Genomic DNA, 23,902 nt, shown 5'->3' with positions numbered 1-23,902 from the left:
ACACAGGGATGGGGACAGGGACAGGAACAGGGGACAGGGATGGGACAGGGGCAGCGAACACAGGGATGGGGCAGGGACAAGGACAGGGATGGGGACAGGGAACACAGGGACAAGGACAGGGACGGGGATGGGACAGGGATGGGACAGGGGACACCTGGATGGGACAGGGGACACAGGGACAGGGATGGGACAGGGACAGGACAGGGACAGCGGTGGCCGCGCAGCCGCAGCAGCACGGGGCACGGCTAGCGGAGAGGGTGAGGATCACGCCACAACGTGCCTGTGTCTTCAAGCAGCTGGTGTCGCCGGGCTCCAGCAGCAGCAGCGGCTCGCTGTCGCCCTCGTCCTCGTGGGAGTGCCTGGCGGCCCGCGGCGGCCCGGGCCGCAGCCATGTGGCCGCGCTGCGCAGCCGCTTCGAGCTCGAGTACGCGCTGCAGGCGCGGGGCGGCGCGGCCTGCGGGCCGGGGTGCGTCCGGGGAAACGGGGGACACGGGGGGACACGGGGGGACACGGGGGATCTTCTGGGGTGGGGATGGACGGGGGGCACGGGGTGCGTCCGGGGAAACGGGGGACACGGGGGATCCTCTGGGGTGGGGATGGACAGGGGACACGGGGGACCCGCGGGGCGGCGCGGCCTGCGGGCCGGGGTGCGTCCGGGCAGCGGGGAACGGGGGGACACGGGGGATCCTCTGGGGTGGGGGTGGACAGGGGAGCACGGGGGGCACGGGGTGCGTCCGGGGAGCAGGGGACACGGGGGATCCTCTGGGATGGGGCTGGGGGAGAACAGAGGGCAAGGGAGGCCCGTGCGTCCTGGCACCTGGGGTGGGTCTGTGGGGCTCTGGGGGCTCCCCGGGTGACTGCACGGAAAGACAAGGCTGTGCTGCTGGGAGGTGGCGTGGTGGGACCAGCACAGAGCTCTGGGCCTGTGCCATCACCTGTGTCCTGTGCCATCTCCTGTGCCATCACCTGTGTCCAGCTCACAGCTCAGGGCCTGTGCCATCCCCTGTGTCCTGTGCCATCCCCTGTGTCCTGTGCCATCACCTGTGCCATCACCTGTGTCCTGTGCCATCTCCTGTGCCATCACCTGTGTCCAGCTCACAGCTCAGGGCCTGTGCCGTCCCCTGTGTCCTGTGCCATCCCCTGTGTCCAGCGCAGCACATTATTGTACCACTAAGTAAATACCTGAGCTGTTAGACCCTGCCACTGGGAGAACTGTTTTCAAGGGCAAACACAGCAGCTCTCATCTCTAGGATCAGGGATGAGCCATATGTTGTCAGGACAGTGGGTTTGGGCCTTGTCTTCCTCACCTCAGAAATGTGTTTGCAAGAACCTTTTAGCAGTGGCACATCAACTACATGTCAGTGACTCTGGATTGATGCTGGAGTTGTTTCCAGGGTGGCAATCCAGAGACAGCTGTGAGCCAGACAGGGTATTTAAGGGCAGTCACTCTCAGAAGGGTAACTGGGGGTCATGGTCTCACTTCATGACTTATTCTTGCTTTTCATTTACTGAACTGCTGTGGCCAGGCCCCAGGCTGATGGCTCATGGTCTGGATATGTGCCACCATCAGTCTTACCTAAACTGACACGTCCTGTTTAATTGCAGCACTGGGCAGCCCCCTGCTCAGGGCCTGTCTCTGGATGACATGAGGAGGAGCTTCCAGTACCCCCCCGTGGACAAAAACGGTGAGCTGCTGCCAACAGCTGGTTGTGCTGGCACTGCAGGGTGGCCAGAGCACTCTGTGACACCCTGTGTCCCTCTGTGACTCTCTGTGTTCCTGCAGAGTACGTGTCAGTGCTGGCACTGCAGGGCACCCTGTGACCCTCTGTCACCCTCTGTGTCCCTGCAGGGTATGTGTCAGTGCTGGCACTGCAGGGTGGCCAGGGCACTCTGTGACCCTCTGTGTCCCTGCAGGGTACGTCTCAGACCCCCTGAGCACCATGAGGTTCCACCCCTGCAGCAGCAGCAGCCTGGAGGACAACAGCTGAGGGAGAGAAGGAGCATCAGCCTCGCCATGGAGCCCTGAGTGCCGCCCTGCCAGCCCTGGGCAGCCCCAGTGCCATGGCCAATGTCCCTGTCCTGCACCCTGAGTGCCCTGCACAGCCCCAGTGCCATGGCCAGTGTCCCTGTCCTGCACCCTGCCAGCCCTGGGCAGCCCCAGTGCCATGGCCAGTGTCCCTGTCCTGCACCCTGAGTGCCCTGACAGGCCTGCACAGCCCCAGTGCCATGGCCAGTGTCCCTGTCCTGCACCCTGAGTGCCACCCTGCCAGCCCTGCACAGCCCCAGTGCCATGGCCAGTGTCCCTGTCCTGCACCCTGCCAGCCCTGGGCAGCCCCAGTGCCATGGCCAGTGTCCCTGTCCTGCACCCTGAGTGCCACCCTGCCAGCCCTGCACAGCCCCAGTGCCATGGCCAGTGTCCCTGTCCTGCACCCTGCCAGCCCTGGGCAGCCCCAGTGCCATGGCCAGTGTCCCTGTCCTGCACCCTGAGTGCCACCCTGCCAGCCCTGCACAGCCCCAGTGCCATGGCCAGTGTCCCTGTCCTGCACCCTGAGTGCCCTGCACAGCCCCAGTGTCATGGCCAGTGTCCCTGTCCTGCACCCTGCTCTGCACCTCCCTCAGCTTTTCCAAACAGCTCCCAAACTGTTCCAAAGCAGTTTGTGGGAGTGCAGGTAGCCTGTCCTGTTCCCAGAGAAGCCCCAGCACACTGAAACATTTACCAAGAATGAGATGCTGAGAGGATTCCTACCCTGCCAGTGACACGTGTCTGTTTGTCCAGCTGAGCCCCAAAGGCACTGGGGAATTCCCAGCCAGGACAGGCACCTTGCAGACTCCTGACAGATTCCTGAGCTGCCCCTGCTGCCCACAGCCAGCACCCTGGGAGGTTCTGAGCCACCACTGCACGTCTGCCAGCCAGGGCTGGTGTCTGGAGCTGGACTTTAAACCTTTGCCATCTGTGTCTGCAGTGCTCAGCTGGCGTGGCTTTGAGCTGGTGAAATGCATTCTTCAGCTGTGGAGTGTCAGCAGGTGCCAGCTGGGTGAGACACACCTGAGGCACCAGCATCAGGAGCCAGTGACAGGCAGCTAGAAACACCTGACACTTCAGGGAGTTAAAAAACCCTTCCTGAGGAGCCAGGAATGAGTTTTGCCAGTGGCAATGCTGTTGGATAGTTTGCCTTGCTCACATATGCTCACTTCAATAATTAGTCTTTTTTTCCTTCTTGCTGCACATCTTGCTTTTCCCTAAGTACAACCTACTTTTCACTTTGAAGTTAATTACTAATTAGCACCATAGGAGAGGAGAAAGGAAGAATGGGAAGCTTTTCCAAAGCTATACAATTATCCATTTCACAGTTTTGCTTATTACCAAACTTCTGCCTGCTCAAACAACAGGGACACTAATGGTCTGGAAGTCCAGATACGTGTTCCTAACCTGGGGATCCTTTCCCCCAGCTGTTACAAACATACACAAAAGTGTCACTTATAAATATGTCAGGAATGTTAAATACTGAACTGTTACTCCTTACTGTACACTATAGGTGTTACATTATGCATTCTAGCTCCTTACAGTGACACTGCTCAGGTCACCAAAGCCTTCACTGATGCCCTGGGTCCCCCACATTCCCAGAGGGGCTCCCAGGGAGTCTCTGCAAAGGCAAATCCGTGCATCCCTCTCTGTCTTTGCTCACCTGTAACCTGGAATCGCTGCCCAGGTGTGGCCACACCTGCAGCCCTGGCAGGAGCTTTGGAGGGGCACCTGCACAAGGAGCTTTAGGGGCACAAACAGCCAGCCCAGCATCAGTCAGCCCTCTGGCAGCAGAGACAGACCCTGAGCTCAGCCCTGCTGCCCTCCAGGTTATCCCCACAGTCGCTGCACACACTGGAGGAGCTGCACACACTGGTGCAGGTGTTTAATGGAGCTGAGTGAACACGCAGGTGTGGGCATGGACACAAACACAATCCTCTGAGACAGCACATTGCAGACAATGTACAAATGCAGCCATCCCTAGTACAGGAACGTCTCTAGGAGCAAACACAGCAGCCACTTGGTCACACTCGAGTTTCCAGTTCCATGTGGGTTGATCTGAAGTGACTCAGCACCAGCCCACTCACAGTCCTGCTGATGCCAGTGTCCACACCGCGGACAGCGTGCGGAGCTCGGAGCTCCCGAGCAGCAGGGAGGGGCAGTGCCCCAGGGCTCCCCAGTGCTCCGGAACCGCGACCTGCGGGGAGGGGGAGCTGCCAGGATTGATGCCACAGCAAAGGGGGTTATTTGCACGAGATTTGGGGAACGGGAAACAACGCAGAAGCGGCCAAAGGATTTATCATCCCTTGGCCCAGCCACCCTCGGCAGACGTTTAAGGAACGGACAAGGAATGGGACGAGGACGGCTCTGGATCTGCCGGCTGTGGCTGGGCGCCCGGGCACAGCCCCTCTCCCCCCGGGGTCCCGCTGCCCCCGGGCTGCACCGCCCCATCCCCGCGGGCAGCGCTGCCCGGGGAGCCTCCGGCACCGGGCTGTTCGCCCCGGGACGCTGTTCCGAGCCCCTCCGCCCCTGTGCCGCTCTGTGTGCCCAGCACTGCCCCTGCCACCGCCTCCTGTGCCACCCCCTCCTGTGCCCCCAGCACTGCCCCTGTCACCCCCTCCTGTGCCATCGCCCCTGTGCCCAGCCAGCCGGTCCCAGCCATTGCCGGCCCTTTGGCCATTGCTGGCCCCCCGGCCAGGGCTGCTCGCCCGGGCTGCCCGCCCAGCACAGCGATGGCCACCAGCCCCGGCTCCCCGGGCCGCCTCCCCTGCCCCGTCCCTGTCGCACGGCCCGGCTCTGTCCCCGCTGCCCCAACCTTGCTCTCCTCCCGTCCCCAGCCCGCTCCTGCAGACCCCGCCGCCACCTCTGCCCCGGGTTTTCCTTCCGCTGCTCTCTGGGTCTCTGCTTCGCCGCTCCCAGACTTCGGGGTTCCATCCCAAAATGTTTCTGCTGCATCCTCCTCCTCCTCCTCCTCCTCCTCCTGCTCTGCCGGCAGCTCTGGCGACCCTTCAGTGCCAGGATCCCCCCGGGCACCCCCCAGTGCCCCCAGCCCAGGTGTCAGTTCCAGTGCAGGAGCCTCGTCGGGCTCCACAGACTGTTCCACCGCGTCCTCCGCTCTCTGTGGAGCGTCCCCTCCCTCCTCCCATCCCTGAGCACCCTCAGGTGCTGCTGCTCCGGCTTTCCCCATCTCCGCCCAGGCTTCCCCTGACGCGTCCAGCTGGGAAAACTCAGCTGGCTTTACAAACCCTTCTTCTCCGGGCATTCCTTCTCCTGTTTGCGTATCCCCTAGTGCTTCCCAGAGAGCCCCAGGCTTCCCCCTAGCCCGCTCCCCTTCGGAAATGCCCTCTCCAGCACTCTCTCCTCCTCCAGGGCCGGTAGCAGTGCCATCCGCTGCCCGCTCTGCCCGTGTCACAGCGCCCGCCGCAGTGTCCCTCGCCCCCTGCCCTGGGCACTGCCCTGCCTCACCCGCCTGCCCCTCTGCTCCCCTGAGCCCTTCCTCTGCAGCCTCCTCCTCCTCCTCAGTGCTGCCCCCGGCCCCCTGCAGCCCCGTGTGTGTCCCCCACCCTGGCAGTGCCCCAGCTGGCCCCTGGCCCCCAGGCTCTGCCAGTGCCACCTCTCTGTCCATGGGCTCCGGCAGCACCTGCTGCGGCCCGGGTGACACCGCTGTGCCCGGCCTCCCTGCCTCCCCTGTGCCCGGCCTCCCTGCCTCCCCTGTGCCCTGCATCCCTGCCTCCCCTGTGCCCTGCATCCCTGCCTCCCCTGTGCCCGGCCCCCTGCCTCCCCTGTGCCCGGCCTCCCTGCCTCCCCTCTGCCCGGTCTCCCTGCCTCCCCTGTGCCCGGCATCCCTGCCTCCCCTGTGCCCGGTCCCCCTGCCTCCCCTGTGCCCGGTCCCCCTGCCTCCCCTGTGCCCGGCATCCCTGCCTCCCCTGTGCCCGGTCCCCCTGCCTCCCCTGTGCCCGGCATCCCCGCATCCCCTGTGCCCGGCATCCCTGCCTCCCCTGTGCCCTGCATCCCTGCCTCCCCTGTGCCCTGCATCCCCGCATCCCCTGTGCCCTGCATCCCTGCCTGCCCCGCCCCGCCTCCCCTGTGCCCGGTCTCCCTGCCTCCCCTGTGCCCGGTCCCCCTGCCTCCCCTGTGCCCTGCATCCCTGCCTCCCCTGTGCCCTTTTCTTTGGGATGTTCCTGTGCCGCGGCGCCGTCCTCAGGTGCGGGTTCGTGCAGCGCAGTCCCGGTGCCCGCCTGGGGCAGCGAATCCCTGGCCCCTGCAGCCTCTGCTCCGTCCCCTGCATCTTCTCCTCCGTCCCCTGCAGCCTCTCCTGCGGTCTCTCCTGCGGTCTCTCCGCTGCCAGCACGTCCCTCGGCACCGCCCTGCTCCAGGGCTCGTCCCCGCGCTGTCCCCCGCCCTTGTCGTGCCGCTTGTCCCGCTGCCGAGGAGCTTCCCTCCGGTGCTAGCAGGAAACAATGAGCATTGCTTTACTCAGCACCCCGCCGGTGCTCCATGCTCCCCGGGGCTAGCTGGTGCTAAAGGTGCCACTTCAATGAGGGACATCAGCCTGACAATTGCTGTGCTGCTTCTCATCGCATCCCCGGGCTCTGGCCATGGCTCTGGTACTGCTGTTCTGGCAGCTGGCAGAACGAATTTAAGTGGAAATGTTGATGCAAGGCCAGCCATGCCTGTCCTGCCTGCTCTGCCTCCCTCCCTTCCTGCAGGGAGCTCAGGTGTGTGTGTGCACACCTGTAAGCTCCACAGTGACACTCAGAAAGTCAGAAACAGCTGACAGATTCCAGTCAGGCTGAGAAATAACTATATCAGTAAAACTATAATGCACACAGAAGTGCATGTCCTGAAAAACATGTTGCACCCAGAAACCTCAGAGAAACCTCAGAGCCCCTCACAAGGTTCTGCAGAACTGACCTGGTGCATCTCCTGCAGAGTCCCTGCCACCACAGCATCCACCACCTTGGTCCTTCTCCCTGCCACAGGCCCCCAGAGCCCTGCACGAGCTCCCACTCTCCTTCCCAGAGCCCAAATTCTGGTTCTTGTCACCTGAGGGTGGCTCTGCCACTCCATTCACTTCATCACCAGTCTGCCCCTCTTCATTCACTTCCTCATATGCTTCAAAATCTTCATCATATTCTGAAACAGAAGAATTGTACTGTGAGACAGGAAACAGAACTCACAATTAACAAAGTTCTTTTTAAGCAGATGGAAGTTATTGCCATTGATCTCCTTTTGCTCTTGAATTTGCTTGTCTTTTTAAAGCCAGGAGAGAATCTAAGACCACAGATAGGAATGAGCATAGGTAAGAGCATGTTATCATAAAAAAGCATTGTGTTCTTCATAGAGTAGAAAAAATGCAGCAAAACTACAAGTATGATTAATACATAAAAATAAAAATAAATAAAATTACCATCTGTGGAAAGTACTAGAAACATTTAGAGCAGGGCAAACTCAGAAATTAAATGTAAGAATCTCTTATTACAGGAGAAAAACTGGTTGTGATGAAAAAAAAATTACAAGCAATAGAGAAAGCTGGAGAAAGGTAATATATTGTAAAGTAGGAGAAATGTGCATTGACATGGCTGAATCGCAGAGAAGTGCCTTCTAAGCTCAGGGAATTCAATGAGCTGCAGCAAAGGGCACTGAAGGGGCTCTCTGGTGTCACACTGCTCTGAGGGGCTCCAGGGCAGGGGAGAGCCCAGCACCAACAATCCTGCACAGAAAGGTGTGTGCACTCATATCCACACTCATATCCACACTCATACCCACACTCACTCATATCCACACTCACTCATATCCACACTCACTCATATCCACACTCATATCCACATTCACACCCACACTCATGTTCACACTCATATCCACATTCACACCCACACTCATGTTCACACTCATATCCACACTCATACCCACACTCAAATCCACACTCACATCCACATTCTGTATTTCAGCCAGGCACTGTCCTGGCAAGCTGTGGCACCTGAGAGCCCAGCACAAACAAATCCTGCACAGAAAGGTGTGTACACTCACATCCACACTCATATTCACACTCACATCCACACCCATATTCACACTCACATCCACACTCCAGATTTCAGCCAGGTGCTGTCCTGACGAGCTGTGGCACCTGCCAGGTCACAGAGCAGAGGAGCTGCAGGGACAAGCACCTGAGACAAGATCCAGCAGCACCTGAGCCAAGATCCAGAGCACCTGAGCCCGGATCCAGCAGCACCTGAGCCCGGATCCAGCAGCACCTGAGCCCAGCTCCAGCAGCACCTGGTCCCAGCTCCCAGCCCTTCCCAGCCTCTGCTCAGCTCTGCAGATCAGGACCCTCCTGAGCTACACAGGGAACACAGGCAGCACACCTGGATCAGGCAGGGAACACGCCTGGAATGGCAGGGAGCACACCTGGAGCAGGTAAGGAGGACACAGGGAGCACACCTGGAACACACAGGGAGCACACCTGGAGCAGGTAAGGAGCACACCTGGAGCACACAGGAAACACACCTGCAGCACACAGGGAGCACACCTGGAGCAGGTAAGGAGCACACCTGGAGCAGGTAAGGAGCACACCTGCAGCACACAGGGAACACACCTGCAGCACACAGGGAGCACACCTGGAGCAGGTAAGGAGCACACCTGCAGCACACAGGGAGCACACCTGGAGCACACAGAGAACACACCTGAAGCACACAGAGAACACACCTGCAGCAGGCAGGTGAGCTGGCCCTGCTGCCCACACCACCTGTCCCTTGTGCCCCTCTTTCCTCCCTGCACAGATTTCGTTGCTGCCCTGCTTTCCTTCCACCAGGGTTTAACAGACTGAAGGGACAGGAGCCCCAGGGACAGGAAGGAAGAGCTCCTCATGCAGAGCCAGTTAGGCAAACAAACAATCAGCAAGACAGTGAAAACTGGAGGAGAAAGGAGATTTATTTTCTGTGTTAAGAATCAGTTTCAGTGGGCAGTGAGTCTCTTTAGGTGACTGTCAGAAGGGCAGCTCTTCCTGAAGGAAGAAGGCTTCATTAATCCAAACATACATCTGGAGGGACTAACAAAAGTCAGGTGAGCGGTAATGGTGCAGAACTGTGAAAGCAAAAATAGGAATAGGGAGTAGGAATTAAAATCTGTCTGTCTGTGTGATTGCCTCTAAAGAAGACTACAATGAGGAGCAAGTGAAGGCAGAGGCTGAGCCTGACTCCTCTTCCACAGCTGAGTGCACCTTCCTGCACCCCGGGCTGCTCCAAGCCTGCTCTAAGCTGGGCTTGGGCACGTCCAGGCTGGGGCAGGCTCTGCTCTGGAGCCCGGGTCACATTCTGAGCTCATCCCTCACTCACCTGCTGGGCTCTGCAGGGCTTAGAGCAGCCCCTTTAACTCAGCCAAACCCACAGCCCAGAACAACCCTGCTGTCCCACTGCTCACGTCTGGAACTCTGTACCTTCTCTACTGGTGTCTTCATCACTCTCTTTTCTCTTGTCACATTCTTCTTTCTCGTCACATTCCTCGCTCTCGTCACATTCCTCGCTCTCGTCACATTCCTCGCTCTCCTCAGTGCACTGGCTTTCTGTTTCATCCTCGCTGGACTCCTCCTCAGTCTCCAGACTCCTCCCCACAGTCTCTGCGCTGGTTCCACAGCTCGGGGTGGTGGCCGAGGCCGAGTCTCCCGTGGATTTGGGCTCAGTGCTGCTGTCACACAGCTCGCAGCACACGGCACGGCCGCAGGGACACACCCGCCCCACCTTCCAGGACCGTCCCTTCCTCTTGGGAGGGGATGGCTTCTTGTCCAGGCCCATGGCAATGATGCACCTGCAGAACAACACAGGCTGGGAAACACCTCACTTTCCTCCCTTGGACAACGGAGGGCGGCAGACACAGCGAGTTTGTCAGCAGTTATCACAGCTGTTTGTCACAGCTTGTTGTCAGCAGGGAGCCCAGCACAGACCCAAGGGAGCCCCCCGAGATCCCTGAGGATCCCCAGCACCTCTGCCCACTCTCACAGCTACAGCTGACAGGCAAACAGAACCTCAATTATCACAATTTAACTTGGAGCTGCAGCAAGCACTGGCTGGGAGGACAGAAGCAGAGAAAGGCAGAGAAGCTGTGGGTCAGGCGTGCTCTGGAGCTCCCAGCAGAGTGATAACTGAGGGTTTGTGGGTGACACTGGGGGACACTGAACTCATCTGCTGGTCTAAGAACTGTGAGGGAAGAAGGGGAGTGAAAGTTAATAATTTTCTGTTTCTGTTTCTGTCCTGTTTATCTACCTAAGAGAAACCCAAGCAGATGGAAAACAAAATGTTTTGAAGGAGCTGAGGCTCTCCTCTTGTATGAAATGGAGTGATGTGCTCTCTCTTACAGTCAGGAGCTGCACAGAATGCTGACCTTGGCCAGCAAGCTCTCAAAGAAACCACTGCAGCATCCCCCCAGAGCCCTGAGCCACCAGGGAAACCAGCTGGGACCTTTGCTGGGCACCAGAGTGGGCACTCAGAGCGTGGCACAGAGCAGGAGACAAACCCAAGGGCATTGGCCTGAAGGGGTGTGAAAACATCCACGGGGAAAAGCAGTTAATGGGGATGGTTTCAGTCATCAGGTAAGGTCAGGGGGATCCATAAGAGGCAGGAAAAAAAGAGAGATATCACTGAGGGAGAGGGGGAAAGGGGGACAGAGAGGGGGAGTAACTCAGGAATTAACCCAATTTTTGGGTACTATATTAAATTCACTTCAAATCTTTCTAGAAATCACAAAAGGCTGAGATTTGGGCATTTCCTAAAATCTATAGCCACTATACAGATGCTTTTCACTCCTTTAAGCGTGCACTTGCAAAAATCATGTTCATTGTTAGACTGGAGCAAAAACTGTGGCACAGTAAAGTGGCTTTTTTTTTTTAATTCAGTTCTTATCTGAAGGAACAGAGTACAGCTCTGTGGAGAGTCCCTTGTTCCAACTGCTTGTTCTCTTTTAAAAATTATTAATTAAAAATATTTTATGTTAGTTTAATAATCCCCACGCTGTAAGTTTACTTGTATGGCCTGAGTTAGGAGAAAAGGAAGGTTTATGAACAGAAATTTTGGCAGAATCAGCTGTTGGTCACAGCCCTGACTCCTGCTTTCTGCGCAGATTTGGTTCCTGAGCCTCGGCAGGTGTTGAGCGCTGCTGCAGGCAGGAGGGGCAGGTGAGTCCGTACCTGTAGCAGGGCGGGGCTCCCGCCACGTGCAGCACCCTGAAGTAGCTGTTCCTGCTCCTCTTCTTGTTCCCTCTCCCGTTCCCCGGCCGCAGGTGCCGGTACTCGCAGCAGCTGCTCAGCCGCTCCGTCTCCGTCCCGTTCAGCACCAGCGTCAGGCTGAACGGGAAGCCCAGGTGCCGCTTGGACACGAACTGGAAGGTGTCTGCAAAACAGAGAGGGCTCAAGGGAAGGATTGCACCTCGCTGCCTGCCTCTTGCAGGTGCTGTGACTCAGCTGCATCACCGCAGCACCCAGCCCTGGGGACAGGGGACAGGGGACAGGCACCGGGACTCAGCTCTGCTCAGCTTTGTTAAACCCTGCCCATCATCTAACCAGCCCTGGGGACAGGGGACAGGGGACAGGCACCGGGACTCAGCTCTGCTCAGCTTTGTTAAACCCTGCCCATCATCTAACCAGCCCTGGGGACAGGGGACAAGCACGGGGATCCCTGCCATTCCAGGTGTGTTCCCTGTGTGCCCTGTCCAGCTTTGTTAACCCTGCCCCTCATCTCACCCAGCCCTGGGGGACAGGGGACAGGGGACAAGCACCGGGGCTCAGCTCTGCTCAGCTTTGTTAAACCCTGCCCATCATCTAACCAGCCCTGGGGACAGGGGATAGGGGACAGGCACCGGGACTCAGCTCTGCTCAGCTTTGTTAACCCTGCCCCTCATCTCACCCAGCCCTGGGGGACAGGGGACAGGGGACAAGCACCGGGGCTCAGCTCTGCCCGGCTTTGTTAAACCCTACCCCTCATCTAACCCAGCCCTGGGGGACAGGCATGTCCAGCCTTGTTAACCCCTACCCCTCCTCACACCCAGCCCTGGCTCTGGCCAGCCCCAGGATCCCAAACTGGGACAGCTGGGACAAGTGACAGTCACACTGCCAGTCTGGCCACTCACTGCTGCAGCAGGACAAAGGCCAGAGCCTCCCAGCCATTTCCAGTTTCCCAGAACACAATCCATCTTTTGCTGGTGTGATGGAATTGCACGCACATAAAAAGAGATGGGAACTGGGCTCCCACTATGTTCTTTTCCTTCTGGATAAAAATAAACATTCACTGATCTATTTTAGTAGCTCAGAAAACTCCTTTTTAATGGCAGTTTATTGCTACAACTGCTCTATTAAATATATATCTTATAGAGACCAAAGGCATTCCCAGCTAAAGAATGCAGCCCCTGTTCTGTTCCCTGAGTCAACCCTGTGCCCTCTCCCAGCCTTTCAGTCACTCCCACCCTAGTTTTCTGTTGGTCCTCTGTCTGCAAAGGCCTTTCCTGCTGATTTCACCCCAAGCAACACCCTAAATGCAACAATATCTGTACAGAAAATTAACCTAAGCCATGAGTATTTTGTTAAATCAATTCTCCAAACTCTTCTACCATCATTGCCAAAGTAATTGTAACCTCACTTTCAACCATGGGACAGTAGACCCAGATTTAATGTGGAGGCAGATGGTATAAACACCCCTGGGTGCAGATGTCCTGACCAAGCTGAGCTGAAACCTTTCTGATGTCAGGGCAAAGTTTTAGAAGAAGGATTCTGCCAGAATCAGTGTGAGCTCTCTGGCTCCATCCTCACCTCCTTCCATCAGCTCCCCTTTGTAGACACAAATGTTCTCAGTTCCACAGTACTGCTGGTAGACCTTGACTTGGTCCTTGTAGCCGAGGGACACGTGCTTGCTCCTCCCCAGGTAGAGCATGGTGACCAGGGCGTTGCTGCACAGTGGGGACTTGGGGTACCCCCGGGTATTCTGCAGCACAACATGCACAGAGATGCCGTCAGCCTGCAGCTCCAGCAGAGCTCACAGCTGTGCAGCACACACCTGAGACCTGCAGGCTTCCACAAGCACCGAGCTGATCAAACTGGGAAGTGTCTGTAACGTGCAGAGGGTCTGGGAGGTATTTCCAGCTGAAAACTCAAAGCACTGAACAGCCCAGACTGCAGGGACCAGCTCTAATGACCCAGCCCTGGCTCCTACACCTTTATCTGCAGGATCAGACTGGCTGGGGAGAGTGTTCACACACCAGGGCATCTCACAGCCCTGAGACTCCAGGATCAGACTGGCTGGGGACAGTGTGCTCACACCCAGAGCATCTCACAGCCCTGAGATTCCAGTGCCAGACACAGGATCAGACTGGCTGAAGTGCAGGGCTCTCAATAACAGCTGCTGCAGGCTGTGGTTCAGCACAGTTACACGATTTCTTTGTGCACTCACACCTTTCAGAATTTCACACACACACAGGAGGAGCCCAGCGCTCCCGCAGCATCACTCACCCGGACGAGCAGCTGCTCGTTTACAGAGCCGTGCACAGCAGTTCTGTATTCAATAGTTACACGTTTTCTTTGTGCACTCACACCTTTCAGAATTACACACACACAGCAGGAGGAGCTGAGTGCTCCCGTGCAGCGTCATTCACCCGGACGAGCAGCAGCTCGTTTACAGAGCCGTGCACAGCAGTTCTGTATTCAATAGTTACACGTTTTCTTTGCGCACGCACACCTTCCAGCATCTCACACACCTTTCAGAATTTCACACACACCTTCCAGCATCACGCACACCTTTCAGAATTTCACACACACACAGGAGGAGCTGAGCGCTCCCGCAGCGTCACTCACCCGGACGAGCAGCTGCTCGTTGAACGCTGCCGTGGGCTGCAGCCGCCCGCCGGGCAGCGCTCCCCGCCGCGCTGTCCTCAGCCGCTGCCCCCGGCGGGGCCGGGCGGGGGGCGCGGGCAGCGCCAGGGGGCACAGGGCGGGGAGCTCGTACGGCGACAGCGGCAGGTACTCCACCGAGGTCACCACCTCGATCTCGCTGCTCTCCCCCTGCAAGGCATTTCGCGGAGTGACACGGCTGGATCACGCACAGCTCCCGAGGGAACGGTGGCCACGGCCGTGGCAGTGCACCGAGCAGCTGCATCCTCCTGGGGATGGTCCTTGAACCAGGAGCTGCTCCTTGAACCAGGAGCTGATCCTTAAACCAGGAAATGATCCTTAAACCAGGAGCTGCTCCTTAAACCAGGAGCTGATCCTTAAACCAGGAGCTGCTCCTTAAACCAGGAGCTGATCCTTAAACTAGGAGCTGATCCTTAAAGCAGGGCATCCTCCTGAGCTACTCCTACCCAGGGCATCCCTCTGGAGCTGCTCCTAACCCAGGGCTGACATTTTGCCATTAACATATTTCCATGCTAAGCCCCTACTCTTGGTTTGCAAGGCAGCATTCATATTCCTCGGGAACATCCCCTGGAGATGCAGACAGCCCTGCAACAAGCCCTCTGCAGCCCCTCCAGGTCCCCCTGCACAGACCCTGCCTGCAGCTCCCTGGGGCAGAGCACAGCCCCAGCCCTGCAGGAGCAGGGCACAGGAGCAAGGACACCCCAGTCAGTCATGGCACAGGTGCTGCAGAATGCTGCTTGCTCCTCTCAGAGACCAGCCCAGCAGAGCAGAGAGGACCACAGTGAGTGAGACAGCACTGAGAGAACTCTGTGAGCTGCACGCTGGCTCTGATCTCCATCATGCTCTACACCTACATCTGATCCAGCTCCTCTGTCTGTGAGCACTAAGACACCACTACATCACCCACAATTTGAGCAGACACAAACAGGGCCAAACAGCAAATTCTTGGAGAGGGAGCCATGCCCATCCTGACACAGGAAATTGTGGCAGACTGTTTGCAGTGTCTGCCAGCAGTGCAGCAGGTCACAGCCCCACTCCAAAACCTCTCACCCCACAGAATGCATATCACAAAGCCAATTACATTATGTTCTTCTAGAACAGAAGACAAGTCCAAATATCACCTGAAGGAACTGCCAATATACCAAGACCGTGTTTGACTCTCATTTTCCAAGTCTACCAGTGTGATTTAGTTGAAGGAATGATCAAAAAAAAGGAAATTTTTGTTACTTTTCAGCTGTAGATGATGATGAAAACTTGTAGGACTTGCAAGTGAGAAATAATCCAAAGTTCCTGGAGTTAACCAGGTGCTGTCTCTCTCTACATAAGAGAAAATCTATGTAGAGAAAATTTTGTATACAGAGAGATTTCATGCTATAAAAGGTAAGCCACCACGTGTTTCCTGTGGTCAACAACTGGGCATTAGACCAGTAAGACAGTGTCTTGAAAGTTGAAGGGAAGTGAAAAAGGACAGCTTAAATGCAAGTTGAGCCCTTTGAAAGGGATGTTCCCTGTGGAACACAGCTCTGGGAGCTGCAGTGCTGAACCACATATAAAACTGTCCCTGAAATAATCTCCTTGCAGAGGGGACAGACTCACCCCAGGGCACAGCAGAACAAAGCACAGCCTCACCCCAGGGCACAGCACAGTGCTGCTGTGTGCAGAACAAAACACAGCCTCACCACCCCAGGGCACAGCACAGCCCTGCCCTACTCCAGGGCAGGACAGCTCTCTCTGGTGCTGCCCCTGCTGCTGCCCTGCTCAGAGCCTGGGGGCTGCTGAGCATCTCCTGCAGCTGGGCTGGGCCACAGGGAACTCTGCAACGGAAAAGAGAGAGAAAACCTCAGTGAGTGGTTCCAGCAGCACAAAGAAACCCAGCGCTGGTGGAGGAGTCTGGAGTGATGAGGTTCAGGTTCCTGCAGGACACGGCATTTAAAGTGTGTCTCAGGGAGCCAGACCCCTCAGGCACTCTGACCAACCACCCAAAACTACTCCTGGCCAGGAATCCCAGGTTTGCTCCTGGCTTTTCATGTGCAGCCTTGCAGCAATCCACTCTCAGAAACTGCAGCAGTGCTTGGCTTTCAGCACAGGCACCCAGGGAGCATGCACAGCAAAAACACTCATTTTTGTTCAATATTCAGTGTTCAATATGCAATAGTCAATGTTCAATATTTTGTTCAATACTTTTTCAGGCTGTTTTATTTCATGTTTTCCTTGTACTCCCTTCAGAATACCAAGTTAATATTTTAACTGTGTAACTGAGGTGTACTCACCACCTTAGAGAAGAAAGTCTCCCTGATTCTGTGAGGATGACCACAATGTCCAACACAACAATCAACTTCAAGTCCAGACAGGCTCTACATGAAGAGAAAGTCGTTCAGGACTCAAAAGTTTCTCTTCAGTCTGCACCAATTATCATTATTGATATAGAGAACCACTTGAAACTGAACTAGATATTTGATCTATGATATGATATTGATATATGTAATGACATATAATAATAATTTTATCTATATATATATATATATATCTCTATATATATATATATATATATATATATATATATATATATATAAAATATATTATATAATGAGCCTATATATATAGTATATAGTATATAGTATATAGTATATAGTATATAGTATATAGTATATAGTATATAGTATATAGTATATGGTATATATATATGTGCAATTATATTATATATTATATATTATATATTATTACATATATATTATTACATATATATTATTACATATATAACTATATATAATATATCTTACATATCACAATATTATATATAATATTGTGATATTGATTTATGATATGATATGATATCTATAGTATATATAAATATTTGACCTATGCTTGAGGCTGTAGCACAGTATATTTCAGGGGTATATGGACATTCCCTCTTTGCTGTTAACAAAGAGCAAAAGGCAGAGCTGCTGGACCACAGCCCCCTGAAATGAGCTCCAGTCTGGTTTTATCCCTTTATCCAGTTTCCCACCATACCCCCACCATACCCCCACCATTTTCAGGGCTTTACAGCACGTGTGGCCCTGTCTGCAGCCCTGTGTGCACTGACAGGGCTCAACACGCTGACAGCAGCCTGCTGAGGCCATGAGGCAGCTCAAGGGGAAAGGCTGGAGCACATTTATCAGAGAGCAAGGTTTGGGGGATTTTTCCAGGCTCTGATGTGCCATTCCTGCAGCATTAACCTCCGGAGGTTCCTCTTTGAAGGAAATCAGCCCCAGGTGACTGAGGAGCCACTCAGGCTCTCAGGCAGTGAAAGCTCAGCACTGAGGTCCTTGTGCACACTTGGAGCTGCTGTGCCTCCCTGGCAGCCCATCAGGGGCTGGTGGAACTCACACACTGAGAGCAGCAGGGCTCCTCTGCAGTGACCAAAGGGCAGAACCTGCGGTGGTTCCTGGGGGCCAAGGGCGGGTGTGGGCAGTGCACGTGGAAGATTTCCTCCAGGGATTCCTTGATTTCATCCATCTGAAAGAAAAGGGATTGTTGTCTCTGAGGCACTGAGTCCAAGCACAGTGATGTCTGCCTCAGTGCCTTTCACTGCACAGCTGTGGCAGTCAGCTGGCCTGGACCCGAGGGAACAGCTGCTCCAGGGAGGAAAGGAGACCGTGGGACATGGGAGGGACAGGCAAACAGCCTGTCCCAGCTCTGGCTCACTCTGCTGCAGCTCTCTCCAGCTGCTGACCCACCAGATCCAATTCATGCTGTTTCTGGGGATCTCACAACTCTTGGCTTGTTTGAAGGTCTCTCTCTTTATTGAGTTTAAGTGTTCTGCCCCTTCCCTGCAGGGACTGCAGCCTCTCCCCACCCTCTCCTCTGGCTGCCCCACTGAAGCTGCTCTGCCTCTCCCCCTGCCTGCTCAGCCTCTGCCTTTCTGCTTTCCTCAGAGGAGCCACCCGGGTGGGGTCAGAGACGGGCGAGGTGAGATTGAATTGAGTTACAGCTCAGGCTGCAGCTCCCAGCACAGCACACACAGATCAGGTGTCTGCAGGAGCAGTTCTGCTTCACCTCCCAGACTATCCAGGGTGCCCTGACAGCTGCCAGAGCCCGTGGGGTAACCTCCCACCACAGGAGTCCCATCAGCAAACAGCACCTTTTAATTCCCACAGTGACCAGTGTCCTTCAGGAGAATCTCTTCCTCTCTTTACCCCGTGACTTGCTCACAGTTTATGCATTATTTACAATTTAACAGATCTGACATTATTTACCAGCTGCTCAACGAAGCAGCCACCCATTCTTCTCAAAGCATTCAGGTTTCCAACACAGAAATAAAATGCTGAGCATGTTTCTGCCAAGATGAGGATGACATTTCCCACATGAATTCAGGGGAGAAGAACCATTGGCTTCTATGGGATTTCAATGACTAACTACAGAATCAATTTAACCCCATGACACCTAAATGAAGACTCCCAAAACCTCTCACATTATCACATGCCAGCTCTGCCCAAACCCTGTGGAGGGACAAACAACCAAACGTGAGCTCAGTGCTCACAGCAGGCAAAAGAGAGGTCTAGAATTACTGGGAGGAGAATGCATCTTGAATTATTCATTCTGTTACAGTTCCCCATTTCAAAGCAGAAACAGTAGAATGAGAAAAGGTAAAAAAACAGCAACAGTAGTGAGAAGCCTGGAATGGCTTAGGTAAGAAAAATTCAGACTGAGGACCTTCAGCTTGGAAAACTGAGAAAAATGTATGTGAAACCACAGATGCCTTGGAAAAAGGCATCTAATAATACATCTAATACCTTTTAATAATTCAATAACTTTTAATAACTTTTAATAACTTTTAATAACTTTTGCATAACTTTTGTCACACTGAGAACCATGGAGCACCAAACAGACATGTCAGACAGCAGATACATTTATTACCACCCAGAAACGCAGAGAGGTGCATTTCATGCAATTCAGGATTAAACCACCCAACCAAGAACACTGCAGAAGCAGAAGAATAACTAGATTCAGGAGTTAAATGCATAAATGGAGTTAAATGCCTAAATGGAAGCTCTGAACTTCTGGACAAAGGATGAAGGAGATGTAACTGGGGAGGACAATCCTCTACTTGCCTGTTTCTTGTACTTTCCCAGGTCAGAGACAGTGCTCTTGTCTCATGACTCACAGGCTCAACACAGGCAAACTGGCAGCTCCCCCCAGCAGTGCTCAGGCCTTACCTTGTCTGACTGCATCCAGTCCTTCCCCCCAGTACAGCCAAGTTTGTTTCTCCTCCCCAGCTGGCGATGGCGCTGTCGAAAGGAGAGGAACAGAAATTCCATTACTGGGCAGCACGAGGTGCCAGAGTGTGCCAGAGCTTCTTCCCATGCCTGCAGGAACTCTTCCTTCTGTTCTGCACTTCCCATGCCTGCAGGAACTCTTCCTTCTGTTCTGCACTTCCCATGCCTGCAGGAACTCTTCCTTCTGCTCTGCATTCTTCTATTCTGTTCTGTTCTGCATTTCTCCCTGGCCATACCCCATTGAGCCCTCTAATAAACTGCTGTGGGCTGAATCTATCTGCATTCCACCTGCATATATTCACACAGCCAAGGGAACAACTGAGCACTGGTAAAGCTGTAGGAACCAGCTCCATTCCTGATACCCCACAGGCAGGTGCCCACATTTTGCACTCAGACAATACATACATAAACGTGTTCAAACTGGTTAGTTTCTATCAGGACCTTTTAAAGCAAACCAGCCCTGTGAATATCATCTCATAATCTGAGCTGCCAAGGAGCTTAAGGAAGCCAGGGCAGTGCTCTCATAAAAACACAGTTTGACAGTGGGAGGTTTCACGTGGGGACATGTCCTGCACAAGTGTCCTTTTTCCCAGCAGGAGCAGCCCTCCAGGGAAGCAGGAGGGCACAGGAGGGCCCGTTCAGCTGCTGGCTGAGCCCCTGAGGGCTGCAGCAGATCCCAAGGCTGTACCTCCATGTCGAGCACCTTGCGGAAAATGGCATCGGCCAAGCGCTCCTGGGCGTGTCTCTGGTGCTCCTTCCTCATGGCATTGAGGCGATATTCCCTCTCAGGTATGATTCTGCCACTCCTTGAGATCTGCCATGCACAAGCAGAATGTCACTGAGCACAGCAAGGCGAAATAAGGTGTGTTTTATTTATTATTTTGGAACAGTTTGATTTCCCAAAGGCATGGGGAGGATTGAACACTTGTCTCCCTGCTGCACCTGTCTGTGCAATACAGTCACACCTAGGGGTGCACCAGTAACAAAATGTTCAGCATATCCACCTTTACCAAATCCTTCAGCTTTCCATTAAACTCTGGAAAAATGACACTGGGCTGTTTAAACAAGTCAAAGATGCTCACAGCTCACAGTGTAAAAACCCTGAGTGAATAAAAAAAAAACTGAAACACTCTGCAGATGGAAACTCCCATGAGAAAAAGGAAATATGAAAAAAAAAAAAACATTCTGAATTGGATGTAGAACTGAGGGAAACCTTTCAGCCTCACCAGTCCTGATTTCTGAAGATGTCGTCTTATCCTGGCATTGCTGAAATATCCAACCAGGTGTTTGTCTGTAAGACTGTTGTAGGTTTCAAGAAGTCTGCAATAAAAAAACATGGAGATGCTTATAATCCCCTTGACTGGCAAATTATTAGAGTTTAAGTTAAAGAGAGCTGCCCAACAGTTTGCTACACAAAATGCACAACTGTATCTCTTCACCCTCTGGAAATTGGGACAAACAGAGAAGTCAGTGACACTGGGATGCAGTTTGTGGTACTGTAAACCCCTGTACAGTTTTACAGCACATATTTCAGTATGTACAGCAGATACTCCGCAGTTTACACACTCGGTACATGCTGCATTACACACTCAGCCTGACCTGGCTGTGGGGCAGGGTGTGCCTCAGTCACACAGAGACTGATCTCTTTTGTTTCCTCTGGCTGTGGGTTTAAATGCACTGTACCTCTATTACACCCCTTACAGCTGCATAATTCAGTTATACATCTATTGCCAGGCTGATCTGCCACACACAAAAGCACAATCAAGGAAGGAAAAGACAAATTTTTTAAAGTAAAGAGATCATGGATTTACAGGAATTTTATGTGGGGTTTCACAATAACCTCAAAAGTAGCTGCCAACAATAAATTAAACTTTAAACAAACAGGGTAGGTTACCCTTTTATGCCTGTTGATTAAACACTGGTATGATAGCAACTGTTCTAGGTTACTTTTTTACTCCAGAGTTTGAATTTGAAACCACCAGATTCCACCAACTTTGCTAAGTATTAATTTATGGTATCACCTGGCAACTGCATGTTGAGGCAGAGGAGAAACTCAATCCAACTCCTTTTCATTCACTTCCCTCCATCTAAGATATCCTGGACCATATAACTAGTTAAAATGCAGCTCCCACCTGAACACAGGGATGTGGCCAAAGGCTCAGAACATGCATTTTATCATTTAAATTATGAATAAACTGGCCCTCAAAAAGTTAGAATTAACTTCGAAGGTCAGAAGGGTTTTAGAGGAAATAAGGAAATAACCAACACCAGTTAAATCACTGGGGAGAATGCAAGAGGGCCCATGGAGCCCCAAGCAGCCACTCCTGCCCTAAATGCTGGCCAGGAACACCCCAGAAAAGCAACCACTGGTCCCCCTCAGTCTGCTCATGGTGTCAACAAAAGGATGAGAGAAGTTCTTGTCTGAGCTGTTTTGTTCAAGATTCCAGTGTTTAAAAACCACACCTTTAAAACCTCTGCAACAGGCAGAATTGCAGAACAGGGAAAATCTACATTAGGAAAAAACCACAGCAAAGGGAGAGCAGCAGCCCCACTAGCTCTGTGTGTCACTGTAACCACATCCCTTTTCTGGGCATTCCTGGGGCTCCTTCTTCTCTGCGCATTCATCCTGCCTATTCTTCTCTCTAAAAATGCTGGGGTTTTACTAGAACAGCAGAGTTTTCCTGGCACAGAACCTGAACTGACTGATCTGTGGATTTCTGGGGCACATCTGGAGCTCTTCTCAAGATGAGTGTTGTGTTTGTTTCTCTGGCATCCCAGCCAGTGACAACATGTCACTCTCAGGTCAGTAATTTTATATTTGGGGTTATTTAGAATTCTATGGTGCTGTGACCATTGACACTATTATTTATTAGCAGTACATTTGTTCTCAGCTGGCAGCTTACCCACAGCATTACACTCAGAGCCAGAGCTGAGTACCATGGTAAATTGTACCATGGTAAATTTCAGATCAGTCTCACTCATATCAAGGATATCAAGACAAAGCCACAACAGGAATCCTGTGTGTTTTGCAAAGCAAATCTTCACAGTTAATATTTCACAGTGCAATTAAACCAGTGACCACCAGACAAATGAAGTGAGAGAGCACCAAGGCTTCAGTTATCAACTGAAGGGTCCCAGGGCACCTGGGTGCCCGTGCTCTACCTGGCCCCTGTCTGCCACCCCCCCAGAGCAATTCTTAACCCCACAAAGACGGGGAGCCAGGAGCCAGAGGACTGCTCTGATACTGATTTCTTGTATGCCCCAGGAGCAAATTCTACCCCTGTTTCCTTACTCAGATCATTGCCCACTCCACCAGGATGTGCCAGATTTTGTCACAGCTGCGCAGAGATTCCCTGCTCCTCCCTGTTCGTCTGTGACATCAGCCCGAGGCGGGCGGGATTCTCCGAGCTCAAAAGCTGCGGTCGGCAGGCAGTAGCTAAGGAATGAATCCCGGGGGAACGGGGGCTGCCCGCGCTGCGTGCCGTGCGGAGCGGAGCCGAGCGGGGCACAGCGGGGGCACAGCGGGGGCACAGCGGGGTCTGTCCGGGCACAGCGGGGTCTGTCCGGGCACAGCGGGGGCACAGCGGGGCCACAGCGGGGTCTGTGGGGCACAGCGGGGGCACAGCGGGGTCTGTCCGGGCACAGCGGGGTCTATGGGGCACAGCGGGGGCACAGCGGGGGCACAGCGGGGGCACAGCGGGGTCTGTGGGGCACAGCGGGGGCACAGATGGGTCTGTCCGGGCACAGCGGGGTCTGTGGGGCACAGCGGGGTCTGTGGGGCACAGCGGGGGCACAGATGGGTCTGTCCGGGCACAGCGGGGTCTCTGGGCACGTCGGGGTCTCTCCTCTCGGGCACGTCGGGGTCTCTCGAGGTCTCTGGGCACATCGGGGTCTCTAGGGCAGACCCGGCCCCCAGACCCTCCCCCCCTCCCTCTCTCCCTCCCTCCCTCCGTCCCTCGGCAGCCCCCAGCCCGCCCCGGCCCCGCCGGGATTCCCGCACACCGCCCCTCTCACCGCGGCTGCGGCGCGCTCATGGTGCGGCGGATCCGCGCTGCAGCGCGTCCCGGGCGTCGCCAGGAGACGGAGGAGGGACGGAGGGAGGAGGGACGGACGGAGGGACGGAGGGAGGAGGGACGGAGGGAGGGAAGGATGGAGGGAGGGACGGGGGAAAGGATGGATGGATGGATGGATGGATGGATGGATGGATGGATGGATGGATGGATGGATGGAAGACTCTCAACAGAGAGAACTCTGCCAAATTCAACGGTGTGTGATCCTCATTCTCTTCCTCCATCCTTTTCAGCACTGCCAAGGAGCAGCATGTCCCAAAAAGAGAGCAGAACCGAGGACTCTCCAGGATGACACGTTCTCTAGATGGGTGGCTTGCACAAATCAGACCCACCTCACTCCTACTTCATTAGCTCTATTCTATTACTTCTTCCAAAATTAAAAAAATCCTTCCATTTGTCCAACACATTGGAAATTGACAGAAGAATAAACATTATGTGATATTCCCAACAAGTCAGTCCCAGTCCTGCTGTGCCTTTCTGCCAGCAAGGAGAGAGCAGCGACAGTGTGGTACCACAGAGCTGCTCTGACACCTTCTGGTGACAGGGAATGGTGACAAACTCCACCACAGTCCTCGGGACAGCAACGGTGAGGCCAGAGCAGAGACTTGCTCTGCATCTCTCCTCTAAACATCATCCACGAAGCAGTGGCAGCACTGAGCAAGAC

The 23,902-nt window shown here is 54.2% G+C and overlaps 2 protein-coding genes across 2 annotated transcripts in view; one reads left to right on the top strand and one right to left on the bottom strand.

Moving 5' to 3' along the window:
* TNNI3K (TNNI3 interacting kinase) overlaps positions 1 to 3,507 on the top strand; it is a 29,008-nt gene extending 25,501 nt beyond the window's left edge. Inside the window, exons 23-25 of the mRNA XM_056497207.1 lie at positions 297 to 466; positions 1,606 to 1,685; positions 1,915 to 3,507. Coding sequence (XP_056353182.1) covers positions 297 to 466; positions 1,606 to 1,685; positions 1,915 to 1,988 — 324 coding nt within the window. The 3' untranslated portion in view covers positions 1,989 to 3,507. The remainder of the gene's footprint in view (positions 1 to 296; positions 467 to 1,605; positions 1,686 to 1,914) is intronic.
* Positions 3,508 to 4,106: 599 nt separating this feature from the next.
* ERICH3 (glutamate rich 3) lies at positions 4,107 to 23,202 on the bottom strand. The gene is given in 14 exon segments (XM_056497766.1): positions 4,107 to 4,220; positions 4,617 to 5,705; positions 6,175 to 6,470; positions 6,983 to 7,159; positions 9,459 to 9,485; positions 9,555 to 9,826; positions 11,202 to 11,403; positions 12,816 to 12,987; positions 13,854 to 14,060; positions 17,280 to 17,408; positions 19,109 to 19,180; positions 19,857 to 19,982; positions 20,395 to 20,488; positions 23,183 to 23,202. Coding segments are annotated over 14 exon segments (2,997 nt in total).
* Positions 23,203 to 23,902: the final 700 nt, after the last annotated feature.

The sequence above is a fragment of the Oenanthe melanoleuca genome, chromosome 8 (genome assembly GCF_029582105.1).
Source record: "Oenanthe melanoleuca isolate GR-GAL-2019-014 chromosome 8, OMel1.0, whole genome shotgun sequence".
Classification (NCBI taxonomy): domain Eukaryota; kingdom Metazoa; phylum Chordata; class Aves; order Passeriformes; family Muscicapidae; genus Oenanthe; species Oenanthe melanoleuca.
This window is presented reverse-complemented; position numbering and strand designations above follow the sequence as displayed.